At 47.4% G+C, this 16,266-nt stretch overlaps 1 protein-coding gene across 25 annotated transcripts in view; it reads right to left on the bottom strand.

Moving 5' to 3' along the window:
• Positions 1 to 232: 232 nt before the first annotated feature.
• MAPK8IP3 (mitogen-activated protein kinase 8 interacting protein 3) overlaps positions 233 to 16,266 on the bottom strand; it is a 68,267-nt gene continuing 52,233 nt past the window's right edge. For all 25 annotated transcript variants that reach the window (XM_083584880.1, XM_083584899.1, XM_083584882.1 and 22 more), the window contains 11 exons: positions 15,782 to 15,968; positions 14,889 to 15,011; positions 13,772 to 13,852; positions 12,747 to 12,814; positions 11,770 to 11,918; positions 11,027 to 11,198; positions 10,778 to 10,891; positions 9,200 to 9,238; positions 7,186 to 7,368; positions 6,605 to 6,748; positions 233 to 5,120 (listed from right to left, as the gene is read on the bottom strand). In XM_083584880.1, the coding sequence (XP_083441006.1) occupies positions 4,999 to 5,120; positions 6,605 to 6,748; positions 7,186 to 7,368; positions 9,200 to 9,238; positions 10,778 to 10,891; positions 11,027 to 11,198; positions 11,770 to 11,918; positions 12,747 to 12,814; positions 13,772 to 13,852; positions 14,889 to 15,011; positions 15,782 to 15,968 (1,382 nt within the window). In that variant the 3' untranslated portion in view covers positions 233 to 4,998. The remainder of the gene's footprint in view (positions 5,121 to 6,604; positions 6,749 to 7,185; positions 7,369 to 9,199; positions 9,239 to 10,777; positions 10,892 to 11,026; positions 11,199 to 11,769; positions 11,919 to 12,746; positions 12,815 to 13,771; positions 13,853 to 14,888; positions 15,012 to 15,781; positions 15,969 to 16,266) is intronic.

Genomic DNA, 16,266 nt, shown 5'->3' with positions numbered 1-16,266 from the left:
TGTCGTTTTTACTGTGCGTCTGTCAGGGTGGTGTATCTTGGAAAAGGGTGTGGATGGCTGGCTGGGTGTCCAGAACAAGGGCACCTCATACTTGCACCATATTGTTGCAGGTGACACCCCCCCCCCGCCCCATCACTCAGGTGTGCATCATCGAAAGATGCAAGAAACTTCATGGCAGTAGCTCCTTATAAATACCACTTCTAGTGTGTGTTTATCAATGCTCTTGAACCTGTGATGTTAACACATTTTTTTTATTACATACAGAACAGATATGGTCATCTTTTGGATAGCGTATAAGGGACAAAGCATAGGGAGAGTGGGGTTGTTTTTTCATACAGCAGTCTCTTTACATCTTTAGACCAAAACAGCAGAGTTGACAGGCCTTAAGACACTTTAAAAAAATTCCTTTTATAACATACAAGTTAACTTTACATACATCACAGTGGAGATGTGGCGGGGAGGTGTCTGTAAGTCAAATCAGCTTTTATCTTGCTGGCAGGTAGCTATCAGGAGTCAACAGCCAGCACTGTGAGGCTTTCTCCCCATAGCTACGCCTCTCCCTCCCCCCGCGCCCCCCCCCCCACCTTGAACATGTGCTTCTTTTCAATGAAAACGTAACTTCAAACTGTGAAAGGTTCTTTGGGCATATATTTGTAGGCAGGGGAGGCAAAAGGAGCAGTATCCTGACTAATAAATGCTGGGAACTGAGAACTGCTGGAGGCTTTGCAGTTGTATCTGTTGTTTTTGTTTTAAAAAGACCATACCTTGGTTCAGTTCTGCATGAGGAAGTAATCCTGCTCTCAGGTCTTTTGGCAACAGGTAGATCAGTTTTAAAACCGTGGCACCCTGTCAGACGCCACACGCTCGCCCTCTAAACTGCAGTGGTGCTGTAGGGGTAGGGCTTCTGAAGTACAGCTTACTTCAGAAATGCGGTAAGTGAAGCAATACATGTTCCCATCTAAAGGTCTGCCGGGCTGGGAGACCATTAAGGCCAGAGTCTAAAACCACCTAGCTGCACCATTGCCAAGTAGTGCCTAAGCCAAAGCTGCCCACCCCACCGGTCCTCACTTTTAAAAATCAAGACTTTCCTTTCTCTCTCCTCCCAGGCTCTGCTGTTGTCAGGTTGCTCTCCAGGTCACGTTAGTTTCCTCCCAGCCCCTCCAAAAGGTATTTCACCCCCAGAACAGACTGAAGAAAATAAGAACATAGGAAGCATAAGAATAGTCAGGCGAGTAGTCCATCTAGCTTAGCATTGTCTACACTGACAGGCAGGAGCTTTCCCCAACTCTACCTGGAGACATCAGGGCTTTTATTTATAACCCAGGACCTTTTGCATGTAAGGCAGATATTCTACCTGTGAGCTACAGGCCCTGTGTCGCCTTCCCAGCTCCCCTCTTCCCCACTTCAGAGCAAGTGGTACAAGATCTGCTTCATTCTCTCCTTAATTGGGATAAGCACAGAGGGTTAGCTGCTTTATGTCTTTTGCCCTCTAATGAACAGAGATTCAACTCCACCTGGACTGTGGCCATCTTTCTGAGCAGAGCACTGGGGTAGCAGTGGGGCAGGAATGGTGGTGGTGGGGAATGTGACAGGATAGATTAGTGGTATTACTTGCTAACTTGCCCCAAGAGAGTGGCAAATCTTGGCTGATGGCACTGCTGTTTCAAATGGAATAATGAAAGGGTGTTTTAACAATCTGCTCTTCTCTCTCCTGCACACTATTATTTCATCAGTAGTCTAGAAAACAGCTAGGATATGCTGGCATTGGGAAACAAAACCCTTTATGTAGGAGCACTATCAGGAGGCGGTCTGGCTCCTTGTTTACTGAAAAGCCAACCCCAAAGGGTTGGGGACCTCCTTGTGACATGGAAAATAATAAGTGTTAGCTGCGCTCAGCGAAATTGTTGATATCTCCCTAGTGTGTCACCTCCAGGTATGTCTGGTAGGGGAAGGCCTAAGACCGAGAGTGGCCTGAAATCTGGAAACTTAATGGACAGAATAAAAATAAGGGAACCTAGGAAGCTGCTTTTACAGCAGCTGAGACTTTCCATTTTGCCAGTACCCTGTAAGACTGACTGGCAGTGGCTGCCCAGAGTCTTATGAAGAGGTCTTTCCCACCACCCGCTCTCTTCTTGATCATTTTTTAAACTGGAGATGGCAGGGACTGAATCTTCTTCCTGCAAAGCAGATTCTCTGCTCCTGATACCTGTTCCCTCCGCCTTTACTACCTACCCTGTAAGCCTCACTCTCTTTCTCATCATGAATAAAGCCCCCATTTGATCTCAAGCCTTGCTGCAGCTACTTAACCACATTTTGTGCTCTTTCAAATCAAAATACCCCAATGACTTCACCAGCCTCCTAGATTTCCTCTCTCCTGCTCTCGGCGAAAAATTATGGGTCAGAGATCAACAATGTCGACTTGCAAGTCGCAACGTCCTCCCCTCCCACCAGCTTTACCGCTTAACGTCTCTTTCTTGTTTTTTCTTCATCTTGGTTTGTTGTGCGGAACCCACAGACCTTTTCGGCCTTTGCCATATTTCTTTCATCTCTGTGTACATTCTGTTGCTCTGGGTGGCTCTGAGTAAGCAAGTGACATAAAACCACACATAAGAGTAGGGGTCCCTGCACAGGTCCAGCTTGTGGCCAGGTGTTAAGGAATGGAGCTGTAAGGCATTCGATATGTGTGCCATGGTGCTTGTGTGCTTGCCGTAACCAAGCCACTACTCAGCACACAAGAAAGTGGGTTAAGTCACAGCATGGTACGGTTGACTGGATTGGGGCAAGTATTCCCACAAGCTGTTCAGACTATGACTGGACTTCCTTTTTAGTCTATGTTTTCTCAGACCTCATTCAGGCATGGTGAAAGAAAACATTGCCCACAAAGGCAGCAGGGGAGGCCTGAGAGATGCAAAAAGAAAAAAAGAAAGAAAAAAGCCTGCAATAATCTCCCTCTGCTGCAAAGCGCACAAAGAAAGGGGCACGTGGACAGTCCCAAGCTTTGACTCTACCAAGAACTGCCAGGAAGTTGCCCCCCTGTATTTCTCTCTCTCTCTCTAAGGAAGACCCACCTCCCTTTCTAAAAAACCTTGGTCTCCCCTGGCTTCAAAGAAAATTAAAACGTGAAAGGTTCTGTGAGATTTAAATAAGACGTTAAGAGCACTTAACATTTCTGGGCTTCTTCCTGCTGCTTCCTCCCACAGCCTTTAAAGTTCATCGGCCTCTGAACTGCCTACGGCAGAAACCTCCTTATATCCCAGAGGACCAGCTGTTTACAACTTCATCTCAAGCAGCAATCCACTCCCAGTCACTGGTGCCGAGTCACGAAGCATGAGACGGGGCTCACTGGCTGGGATGGAACTGCCACTGGATGTGGCAGGGTGGGGGCAAGAGAAGGGGAGCAACAGGTGGGATGCGTGTTATGAGTGTGCACACCTGCCATCAACCGGGTGAGCAGCCAGCAGAGTGGCAGCGCCCTAACTTGCATGCCACAGCTGTGGGCGCTGCTTTCTCAACATCCTCTCCCAACAAGACCATCTCTGCTTCCTCTCTTGCTGCTTCTGGAAGCCGCTTAACAAAGGACCAATGTCTTCTCCTCAGCTCGTTTCCCCGTTTCTTCATTTCCACTCTTCCCCAGCCAATCCTCCCCAAGCACATACCTCTCCACTGACTGCCTTGCTCCATCTCCCCCAAGTCCAAGTCTGCTTTCATTGGTTTCAATATATGTCATGGAGAGGGAGGGGCCTAGTCTCCATCTTGACTGCTTGCTTTCCTGAACTGCCTGCAAGATACATTTGAATACCTCTTGAGAGCCGTATGCAACACCCCAGTCTCCATTGGGGCCCTAGTGGAGCAGCACAAGGTAAAGGAGCACAAAGCACACCTTGGTGGCCTTTCAACAGCAGAGGACTTCCCAGTTCTTTCAAAGACTCTCCACATACCAGCTAAACATACGTATTGCCTTCCTCTCCATCAGCACACCACCCATTGCTACAAAGAGCTGGAGATGCCCACCCCACCTTCAAGTCTACCAATTGTGCCTCTAACCTGAATTATTATCTATGATATTTGTTAGGCTTGAATCTTCCCCTTCCTCTAAGGAGTTCAGAACTGGGCACACTGGGACTCTCAAAGAGGTCTCCCATAAATAGAATCACAGAAGTGTAAGTTGGAAGGGACCATAACCTTCTGCAAAACCCCAACGTGGGGTTCAAACCCATGACCCTGAGATTAAAAGTCTCATGCTCTACCGACTTGAGTTATGATTTTAAGTGCCCAGGGCCAGATCTAAACAGCTTCAGCGGTGGAAGCCCATCATGTGCCTGTGGTCCGTCTCTGGGCACTGACACCCCGCTGTTGACTTCCATACCAAAGTCTTCCCAAACGCATCCATACGCTCTTTTGGATTCCCAACCTCCCAATTTATCCCAGATAATCCCCTGTGAGCAGGTCCCACAGAGAGACAGCGAAGGAGACGAGGTTGGAATGTTCGCTTTGTTATGATGGGATCCATCTCTCTAGTCCTGGTTTGCAGACCAGTGCATGCCGTCAGCGCTGCCTCCGTGGTGGTGAAGTGGGCAGGGGCAAGAGCCGCCAAACACCTTAGTTCTTCCATGCAGGCAGATGAAGGAAGGAGGGAGGGGACCGTCTTGAAAACCTCGTCCAAGCCAAGTCCGCTCTGCCTGTGCGTCTCTCGTTGCCTCACTTGGGGGCGGAGGGGCCTTCATTGCCATGGTTCTCCCCCTTTGGAAAGCTGGCAGTAACCCAGCCGTTTTAGAAAGCATGCAGGCCCAAGATGAAAGCTGCAAGTTTGGAGGTTAGATGAGGGAGGGAGCCACTATCCAGTGCAGGAGCTGCTGCGGTTGGTTGTCTGGGACCTCGGTTTTCCAGCAGTAGGAGAAATGCAGGAGTTCTGGTATGTACATACTGGCATTCCGGGAGTTTGGGGGATTCAGAGGGGAGAGAGTTATAATTGGCAGAAAAAGAAAAGACAAGAGTAGCTCATTCGGGGATGTAGGAAACTTGCCACACAATGATGTGGCTCCGTTCAGCCTTGGAGAGGATGGGCTTGACTTGGGTGGCTTCTCCTGCATTTTCCTCCGTCTCGTCATCTTCTCCATCACCTGTGGAGAGACCTTGTACAATGAATGGAAGAGAAGAACATGGAAGCACCAAAGCTCCACCAAGCAGGCCTCCCAATCATTAGTAATAGGTACCATTTACATAGCATCTTTAGATGCCTGAGAGTGCTTTGCATACATCATTATAATCTTTACCCCAACTCTGTAGACCCAAGTTATCCAAGTTCTGCAAATGGAGAGCTGCGGAGTGGGAGAGGTCTAAATTCATCTAGTTCTCCTGAGCAGAAAGCTTGATTCAGGTCATCCATGGTGTGTCTGCACTACATATTCATACTGATTTTTAATTGTGGTTTTATTGCTTCTTTTTATTGTAGTACAATAAGAAATGAGATAATTACAGAAGCAATTAAAAATACAATTAAAAAACACACCTTATTTAGCGCAGCACATTTCCATTGCTACAACAGGTCAAAAAAATCACTAAAGTGATCCACCAAGACTCTCAGCAACTTCTAAGTGGTCTGTGCAAGCAGGGGAGTTGGGGAACTGCTGAGTCTGTGGCAGAGGAAAGGATGGAAGCAGGATGTCCTATGCTGTAACTCTCAAAGGGCCAAACAAGATACGGATGTTTGCCATGCTGTGGTTGCTTTTTCTTTTAACAAATAGATGATGTGAGAGGGAAGTATGACTCAGAGGGGGACTATGGCATGGAGAGAAGGGCCATTCATCCCTTCATCCCTGCCGCAATCCCAATCAAAATCAGGGCTCTTTGCACCAGCTATGGACAACGGCAGGACAACTCAGAACCCCTACACTACAGGACACGCTTAAAGTGGTACATATGAATGTGATATGCCTCTGAAGACGGCTCGGAAACTTCAGCTAGTGCAGAATTCAGCAGCCAGGTTGCTCATCAGAGCAAGACGGTTTGAGCATTATTACACTGATCCTGGTCCAACTGCACTGGCTACCAATTAGCTTCTGGGTACAATTCAAAGTGCTGGTTTTGACCTATAAAGTCTTAAACGGCTCAGGACCGCAATCCTGCAAGGACCGCCTCTTTCCATATGCACCTACCTGGACCCAGAGATCATCTTCTGAGGCCCTTCTTCGTGTGTTGCCCCCTTGAGAGGTCCAGAGGGTAGCAACACGAGAATGGGCCTTCTCTGCAGTGGCTCCCCATCTGTGGAATGCTCTCCCCAGGGAAGTTCGCTGGGCGCCTTCATTACACACCTTTAGGTGCCAGGCAAAAACGTTCCTTTTTAACCAGGCTTTTGGTTGATCCGATTTAAAATGTGGTTTTTTTTGGGGGGGGGGCTATTGGGTTGTTGTTTTATTTTTATTAGGTCTTTTGTGGTTTCATATCTTGATTTTATTCTGTGAACTGCTCTGAGACCTCCAGGTATAGGGCGGTATATAAATTCAATAAATAATAATAGAAATTTCTTCCTTAGCCACTCTGCGCTAGCTTGTCCTTTACTCATAGCTGCTCTGCACAATGAGGATATATATGTAAAAGAACTCACCAATCCGGAAGTCAATGTACCCTTCCCCACCACTGAGCACCAGGACGTTCTTCAGCTTCTGGCCCTCAGCCTCGATGGTGGCTGTGCTGGGGTTCTCGGAGGGGCTGTCTAGCACACTCCCGTTCAGTGTTGCCAGAACGTTACCTGAAAGAATCCAGAGCTTGTTCTGAGCAGCTGAGATATACTACTGAGCCTTGGGCAACCAAAATGACGGAGGATAAGGCTATCAACACTACTATCATCCTGATGCGTCTTACGTCCAATGTCACTGGCAGAACGGCCCCAAAAGTTACTGGGAATCACCCATGGCGAAAATGCTGTTTGCACTCAAGTCCTTTTGGGTTTCTCACTGGGGCATGTGGTTGACCCCAGTGAGAAAAGGATGCTGGGCCAGATAGCTATGCCCTGGACTTGATCCAGCAGGGCGATTCTTAAGATGTTCTTGAACGTCATAGGAAAGGCCATTGCAATGGAAAGAGCCTCAGAATTCTGCATAAGCCTTCAGGTTTCACAATAAGCTCTCAGCATAACGATGCACTGACAGAATTGCATTCATGGAGTACTTTAGATGTTCTGCTTACCAGGCACAGAGACAAAGAATTTGACCGCGTCACGGTGACCATGGAAGCAGAGCTGGGCTTGAGCCATGGAGCAGTAAGGGATAAAACTGCTGGCAGACTTGTCATTGCTGTCGTCGCTGCCGTACACGTGGATGATCCCGCCAGGCCGGTTCCCTTCTCCAGATGTTGGGGATGTCTTATTGGCTGAAGGCAACACACACAAATTAAAAGCAAGCAATAGGGAGGGGGAAATGTAAGGGCTGACTGCACCACACATGGCTAAACTGGTTTAATTATCTTACAAAGCGTTAGTGCCATGAATTCCTTCTCCTGTCCAACTGTCAGAGGGAAAGTCCAGTAACATCTGGCTTGACATTCTGGTCTGCTCCTAGCAACTTTTAAAATGTCGCCTACCCTTGAAAAAATAACATCTCATTTTAAGATTTCGGATCATAGCTCAAGCTAGTACATTTTAGATCTTACAGTGTTCTCCTGGAGAATAAACATCTCCCCAGACTGGCGGTAATTAGTATAAAAAGATTTACTTAGAGCCATATCCTGAGGTGGAGCCTACAGAGCACTGTGTGTTGATAAATATGTTTGTTTCTCTCCTCTCTTGCATCAAGTTTTTCTAAAAGGAGCAGACTTGGATATCCCTGATATTTTATATCACCAATGTATTACAACCCATTCTAATGTATTTTGTATGTTATGATATTCTACTTATATGGTTGTTGGTTTTATTTTGTTTGGTTCTATCAGGACTAGGACCACATAATAAAGAATCCGTCTCTTCTCTCCCCAGAAAACCCTGGGAAGTATAGCTCCATGAGTTGAGACAAAGATTTCCAAAAGCATATTTAACACTTGTAAAGAGAAATGTGGCTGGTCTGGAAGTGGTTTCACTGCTTTCAATTTTTTTAAAAAATGTCCCTTTTGTTCTGCCAGGGAGAGCTCCAAGAAGGTGGGGGAGGGGCAGAGGTGGAGCTAGCTGCTCTGGCACCCGGAGCAGTGCATATACTGTGTACCCGGAGGCAGGGCTAGCCGCCTGTGGGGGCGGGGCTAGCATCCCAGGGGGGTGGGGGGGCGATGTCACCCCCCCTCAGGGATGACACCTGGGGCAGACCGCACCTACCACACCCCCTTCCTCTGCCAGTGGGGAGGGGAGCTATTCTGCAGGAGGTTTGCTGAACTAACCCAGAGTTACATTACACAGGGGTCTGTAAAAGCATGCTTAAATTGGCTGGTTGTATTTTTTGAAGAAAAGCAACTGCAGTCTGGAAAGCATCTTGATGAGTTTCCTGCTGAAATTCTACCCTCCCCACCCCAGCTTTTTGCCACCCTAAGCCACAGTTCACTGCAAAAAGTACCTTTGGGGGCAAATCACATCCAGGAAGGGAGTGATTATAATCAGGAAGCGGACACCCAATCTGGATTAGGGATATTTTCCAGATTGTGGGCCCCATGTCAGCTTCAGCTTTGTTTTCAAAATAAAAGTGGTTGTATTAAGGATGTGCTTTCAAATATTTCAAATCATTTGACATGTCTGGAATGGGGGAAACCCAGGAGCACTCAGCACTGTTTTGCCAGTGGCAGGGATGTCACTGTCCTCGTATGCAATTTCCAATCTGTCTTCTGAAGTGGTTCAAGAGCTACTTGTGGGAGGTTTTGTTTTTAATTTGTTCTGTTTAAATGTATAGCTATGTTAAGAATTCCTAGGCATATGACCACATTTCTGCTTCATCACCTTCTTTCATCACGAGATAGAAGCAGAAAGGAACTGGTTTAAAGGTTCTGAAACTTTAACATGCAAGGGGGACCTTCAGAAGTGATGATCTGCTCAACATTACTAGCATGGATTCACAAGAACATTTCCACTCTTACATTTTTTTGGCAATTTCAAATGAAAATGAGAGGTGAATGAATGAACAGGCAGAGGAAGAAAAGTGAGCGGATGGATTAAAGGATGGAGAAGTCAGTGGGTTAGATATAGGATGGCATCTGGAATCTAGATGGAAAGAGGTCTTGGACTTACCCCTGAGCCCAAGGAGCTGACCTCGGTGGAGGACTACAGCTAGGAGGAGGAAGCGAGGGAGAGCAGGGGAAAATAGGAACAGAGGCCACAAGTTAGGGAAGAGAAGAAAACAGCAATTACTGGAAGCAGCAGCAAAAGGAGCACATTGACATTTAGTTCCTTTGCAAAAATGCATACGTTTCTTTTAACAAGAGGCACAGCATTACAGCCAAATAATAAAATATTAAGAGACTTGATACTAAATGCTGTCTCAGCAACAGGTGCTTAGAAGTCAGAGAATTATCCACCCAGAGTACTGCTTTGCACCTCCATTTTGCACCACCAGGTGTCACCTCTGAGGTGGGAAGCCACATGCAGTGACTAGGACCCATCCCTTGTTCTCCATGGATCCTCTGATGGAACACATGCCCCCTAGAGGACAGGAGGGCACATTCCACTGGACTTGCCAAATGACAGAAGACCAGAAAACTGGCATGAGCCCCAAACCCATCATGATTTAGGAACAGAGGATGCTGCCTTAAAGCAGTTCAGGCTCCTTGTATGTCTAGTCCAGAACTGTCTACTGTGATTGGGAACAGCTCTCTTGGAGTTTATTGCCTTGCCCCAAGTTCCTTCAAACAAATATCATAACTCTCTCCCCCTACATGTCCACTTCATCTCTGGTCTGAGAAAAAACCCAACGCACCTCTTTTGCAGATCTTGGAGAGTTTGTGTCCCATAGTTTGGGAACCTTTGTGCTCAGAGCTGTCTCTAGATCTCTAAACCTATGACCAACCACATTATTTGCATCACCTCACTCAGCTGCCACACCACACTGGTGTCTCATAGCTAAATTACTTTGCAAAGGACTCCATTCTGAAAACATTGTCAGCTGCAGCATGTCACATAAAAGACATACTGGAAAAATGCAAAGGCCTCGGGAAGTCAGGTACAGAAAAACAAAAAATCTACATTGCATTATGCATGTGGCATTGCAGATGTTTGTATTCAAATCCCTTACAGAGGGAAAAGCAGTTGTGCGTTAAGACACTGGGGAGGTGGAATTAAGCACACTCCCACACTAGCCCTCCTTTCAAAATCATGCATTCCAAATCTGGGGTTGTAGCCATCTAACATTCACCCAGAGTAGACCCATTGGGTTGTATTCAACTAGGTTTTTCTCAGGGTAGACCCAATGAAATGAATGAACGTGACTAAGTTAGGTCCAGTAACGCCAATGGGTCTACTCGGAGTAGGACTAATACTGGATGTGACACTTACTTTTCATTTTAAAAAAAGAAAAGAATAACCAATGGGCCTTCTTTAGATGCATTTGCTTGTAAGCTTAACATTTGCCTCTGTGATAAGCACAATCTACAATGGATATTCGTTGTGCAAGCTTCACTGCAACGAGTTAAGAGCTGGATGAATGCAAGCTTGAAAAACAAAAAGCAAAGTCTGCTGGATTTGGGTCAGCTTGTGTGAAGGGCTGGAATCCACACACGGAAAATCCTCTTGCTAGGGGGGGAAGCGGTTTGAGAAAATCACATACAGAGAAAAACGCATAGAGCAGAAGAAATGAAAATGGAGTCCACTTACTCTCCGTCAAAGGGATGGAAATGACAACCCCGTTGCCTGTCCCTACCCACAGACGGTTGCCAGCAATGAGTAACGCTGTAATCCGCACAAATGAGAAACCCAGCTTTCCAGTGCCTGGATGAGAGGCACAAACAGAGTTAGTTAGGGTAGTGTAGGTCACTGAAAAGGCCAAGATCATATTCATTCATTCAAACAGCACTAGTCCCCACCCCTGCTCCAAAGGGCCGTCTCTCGTGCTGTTTCATTTACCTAACATTTTGCTGACATAGGGCTCAATGTCTACATCCTGGAGATGCTGATGGGTGTGAGCGTGGTACAGCCTTAGCGTAGAATCCAGGCGGATGGAAACCCAAACGCCGTCCCCAATCCAAGCCAGCTGTCGGATCTGGCTCTCCCGGCGAGGGTGGGCATCAAAGGACTTCTGGAAAGGGCATGGAGAAAAGGGAAATATGCTCAGGGTTTCCACAATGGTTGCCCTCTTACTTAATCGCCAGAGTCATCGTTCAGGAAATAGCACTTCTTCTCAGGCTGAGGGTCCGGTGCCCTGACCCCAAAACTCAGTTGGATCTGGTTGTTTACTATCTCTCCTCCTAACCTACCTCACAGGATTGTTTTATCCTCACAGGATAAAATAGGAGGGGAACCATGCCTGCTTCCTTCAGCTGGGGAGGGAAGCCTGTGAAGGTCAGAGAAGGTCTCTCCAGGTGTAAGACAGCTACCACATTGGCAAATCCCGACTACCCAATTCCGTTGGATGCGCCTTCACCCCAAATGAGAGAATCTTAGCAATAAAAGATGGTGCCCTTAAATTGCAGTTTCCCCAGTAAAAATCTTGAGCTTTTTGATTAAAACAGGCTCACATGAATTAGCCACCCAAAGCCTTCATTGATTAATGAGCCAATAAACTCTTTCAATCCCAACAGTACTTTTAGTTAGAAAGCATTCCTAGATTCTCTGCCATGTTCCTTCATTCAGAGACACCCTCGCCATACCTCTATCTGCATCGTTTTGGGCTGGATGACGTGGATTTTGTTCTTGTAGCCGCACCACACTCGGTCATACACCACAGCCATGCAGCGAATAGAATGGTGTGTGTGACCCAGGTCCATGAGATGGTAATTGCTGAGGTCCCACTGACCATCTAGAGATAAACACACAGGAAAGAAGGAAGGAAGAAGATGGGTAGAGAGGACTGGTTTGATTCTCAGTGGTCTTGATGTATCAGGTGTTTCTGGGATCTGTGGACCGCTGCCCTGTGTGGTGAGCCACTGAACTGCAGGGGACAGCTTCTTAGGGCAGTACTTTCAGATCCTGGACAGACTCCGCCCACCACTGGCCATTGGATGCTCTTGGACAGGAAGGAGTATAAGAGGGCTTCCTGTTTCAGTTCAAGTCTTGCTTGAGTAACAAGGGTCAGGGGAGGAAAAATAACCAAAGCAGGGGTGCTCTTGCTCTCCTCCCCCCATGTGGGCTGGACTGGGGAGAAGCAAATCTAGAACAAATAAATCATATTTGTACATTGGAAAACTGGGATTTCCCAAGCTTCTGCGGCATGTACTAAAGTCTATTTTGATTGCCAGGTTCTGTTAGTTAGGATATGCAGGATATGCAGATAAGTCAGGGTCAAACTATACGTGAGGTTTTGAAACAGAGGTTGGCTGGGATTCTTTAGCTGTGATTCCTGCATCCTTCTGACTCTGCAATTCTCTTGATTCTATGGAACAGGTAGCTGGAACAGAACTGTGGTATGCAGGAGGAAGGGCTTTAACACTTTGACCCCGTGTGGTTCCAACTGAAATCCTATCCCCCACCCCCAAAAACCTCTACTCCTCTAACCAGGAGGAAAGCTTCCATGGAAGGAAAACTTGTCCCTTTGAATCCCACCAGTCCTGATTTCCCAAATCTGACTGCAAGGCCTTTCCCCAGATTTACAGCAAAACTACATCATTCCCCACAATGTTGGACCTACCTTCTCCTCGATGGAATATGGCTAGGGTTCCATCAGCCAGGGCCACTAGAACACGTCCTTTCACGTGCCTGAATGTACATGGGATTGGGGGGGGGGAGGATTAGTTTCAAAGCAAGGCAGTGACATGCAATAACACTGTGCAGGAACATGAACAACAGCTGTGAGTTCAGTAATATTGTATGATCGCACCATGCAAGCACAGGAAACAGGCAATGAATTGAACGTCTTGGTGATCTAAGCTCTCAATTTAAAACAAAAAAGAAATGTTTCTAGGCCCTTAGGGTCATTGGCAAAGCCTTTTGAACTGTCAGAAGATTGTGCTGTTGGGGGCTGAGCAGGATTTCTGCTGGTTCTGGTTTCTTCAGGGAGATGGGTGGTATGACTCTTCAGCCCTTGGTTTACATAATTTAAATATTTTGGGAATCTTGGTGGAGAATGAAGTTCCATGATACAATTCCTGCATTGCAGGAGGTTGGACTAGATGACCCTCGGAGTGCCTCCCAACTCTAAAATTCCATGATGTCTAATGCAAATATGGAACATGGGAAATTGCTTTCTACCAGGGTCAGATGATTTGCCTATTTAGCCTAGTAGCATCCCCTCTAACTGGCAGGGTCTCAGGAAGAGATATTTCACATCAACTGATTCCCAGGAAGGAACTGAGCCCGAGATCTTCTGCATAAGAACCATGCACTCTACAAGTGAGCTGCGGTCCTTTCCCCTTTGTATAGAAAGCTGCTTTCCTATATCGTCTGTCCAGCTGAGTACTGCTATCAGCTCTGAACTAGTGATGGCTCTCCAAGGTATTAGGTAGAGGGATTTTCCCATAACCCACCACCACCAGGCACTTTTTAAAGCAGGAGACGCCAAGGACTGAATCTGGACCTTCTCCATGTGACACAGGTGCTCTTCTATAGAGATACAGTCCCTCTACTGACCAGACAAGCAAGTTTTCTAAAAGATGTGAATATCCATAGTTGGTTATGTATCAATTCATAGACACCAAGTTCAGCATCTCTACTTACACTAGGCTCAGCACTGAATCCTTCAGCTTGATTGAGTGTAGACATTTCTTCCAGTTTGAGACTGCTGAGTGCACATACAACCTGGGGGAAAGGTAGTTTAGTTAGGCAGTACAGTCCCCGAGCCCCACACCAAACTGGGCCATAAAGCAGCCTTACACTGTGTCACTCATTCGTCCATCTAGCCCAGTGTTGCCTACACTGACTGGCAGCAGCTATCCACAATTTCAGACGGGATTTCCCCAGTCCTACCTAGAGATGCCAGGAATGGAGCCTAACTGAGCTGACCAATCGTCTTCTACCAGGCCCTGTGAAACCTCTGCTTCAAAGCGGTTCTGGGCGGTGTGCTTCACTGCTTGGACTGTGCAATGTCACGCTTCCTCTATCTGACCTCCCAGCCTGCCTTGAATTAGCCTTCCTGCCCACCTGATCTGGTTGTTGCTTTCGGAAGTCAGCCTCCACTTGCCTGGGACTAAACTACTCACATCTGGGGCCCCTGGACTGACAGCCAGCTTTGCACCCCAGGACCCCAACATCCGATTGTTTGCAGAATGGCCTCTCGGCCCCATGCTGGATCCTGACAGTAAGTCACATTACTGGCAGATTCTCCTGCAAGTTCTAATATGGGGTTGGCCGGGACACCTAATTTCTTCCAGATGTTATCGGACTGAGACTCCCATCAACCCCCCCATGCTGGCTAGCTCTGATGGGAGTTGGAATATATCAACATCAATAGGTACTGCTCCGGCGGGAAGGTAAACGGTGTTTCCGTGCGCTGCTCTGGTTCGCCAGAAGCGGCTTAGTCATGCTGGCCACATGACCCACAAGCTGTACGCCAGCTCCCTTGGCCAATAAAGCGAGATGAGCGCCGCAACCCCAGAGTCGGCCACGACTGGATCTAATGGTCAGGGGTCCCTTTACCTTTACCTAGACCGACACAGGTCCCCCAACTCTGTGCTAAGAAGCGTTTTCATCGGGGGGGCGTTTGCTTTTGCTCTGAACCCAATTATTCCATCATTCTGCCTTGCACTATGCTGTTTTCAATGCTTCTTGCCTGGAGACTAGAGACCGACGTTATCAATGGTTCGCCAAGCCACCACTGTGGGCTAGAGAGACATACCAGCCATTCTGTGCTCCCAGCCACATGGTAGGGGCAGCGCTTGTGGTAGTGCCAGCCGCGTTTCCATTTGCCTCTTGCTCCTGGGCTGCTGTGCTCGACTCCATCTTTGGCTGCCCGTTTTCACTGTGGAGGAGGTGGGAGGAAAACACACTACAGGTTGGAGCTAGGCAATAAACTGAAAAATATTACTTTTGCTAGAGGCAAGTTTGTTAACCGATTCTTAACATGGTTCTGCCTTAAATATTTGCACCCCGTTTTGTGTCATTTTCATTCGGTTTGTTAGCTGCCTCAGAGGCTATGTGGAAAATGGTTTTAAAAACTGCTGGAATCCAATGGAGAGAGAGCATCTCTGGAGGTGAAGTCAGACCGCTGGAGAATCACAGCTGCTGCTGTGGCTGCAGAGACTAATATCTTGCAACTACTGCCTCCCGTGTTGTTTCTGCTGTATTAGCAGCACTGATGTGATTTCTCCAGGCCCCTCTCTTGGACTGTCAATAAAACTGATAGGAATGTAAGAAGAGCCCTGTTGGAACAGGCCCAAGGTCCACCTCGTCCCAGGATCCTATTCTCATAATGGGCTTATGGGAAGGCTGCAAGCAGGACCTGGGTACAACAACATGTCCCCCTCCTGCAGCTCCCAGCAACTGGTCTTAAGAGGTATCCTGCCTCAGATATTAGAGGTAAAACATAGCCTTTGTGACTAATAGGCATTGATAGCCTTATGCCACATGAATACGTCTAATTCCCTCTTAAAGCCGCCCAGGTTGGTGGCCGTCGCTCTTTATTGGGAGGAGTGGATTCTTTAATTAAATACTTTCTTTTGTCTGTCCTGAATTAATAGGCCTCCTCATTCAAGACAAGGAAGAGCAGGCTTTAAGAAGCATTCCCCCTACCTGTTTTGCCTCACAGGCACTTGAACTGGGGTTGGGTCTGTAAACACATGTTCCGTAAGGGGGCCCGGGCGGACTTGGGCTGGCTCCATTTCGTGTACCCCATTCTCTGGCACCTCTGTAGCTTCTGTCGCTTCCTCGGTAGACTGGGACTGGTTGATCTTGCCGTTGCTCACGGCAGGCACCTCATCTGAAGGCAGGAAAGCAGAAGGAAAAGGGAAGAGATGGGATGCAGAGAAAGCAGGTTATGTCCATCAGATGAACAGCCAGCTGCAGTATCAGCTGACTGCTTGTTGGGCTTCCATGGGAAACCCCCCCCCAAAAAGACCCTGTATCCATGCCCTTCTCTTCCTTCCCACATATAGCTGCAACCACAGTTGTTTTTATGAAGGACATCACACTTTTATTTCTCTGCTGAATACAACCCAGGAGTCCCTCGTTGGGGCATTGGGTAGGTGTATCCTGAGGCTTCACCCCTCACTATGAAG

This window comes from Podarcis filfolensis (genome assembly GCF_964270895.1).
Source record: "Podarcis filfolensis genome assembly, chromosome: 14".
Lineage (NCBI taxonomy): Eukaryota > Metazoa > Chordata > Lepidosauria > Squamata > Lacertidae > Podarcis > Podarcis filfolensis.
Note: the sequence above shows the minus strand (reverse complement) of the source record. Positions and strands in the feature narration are given on the sequence as shown.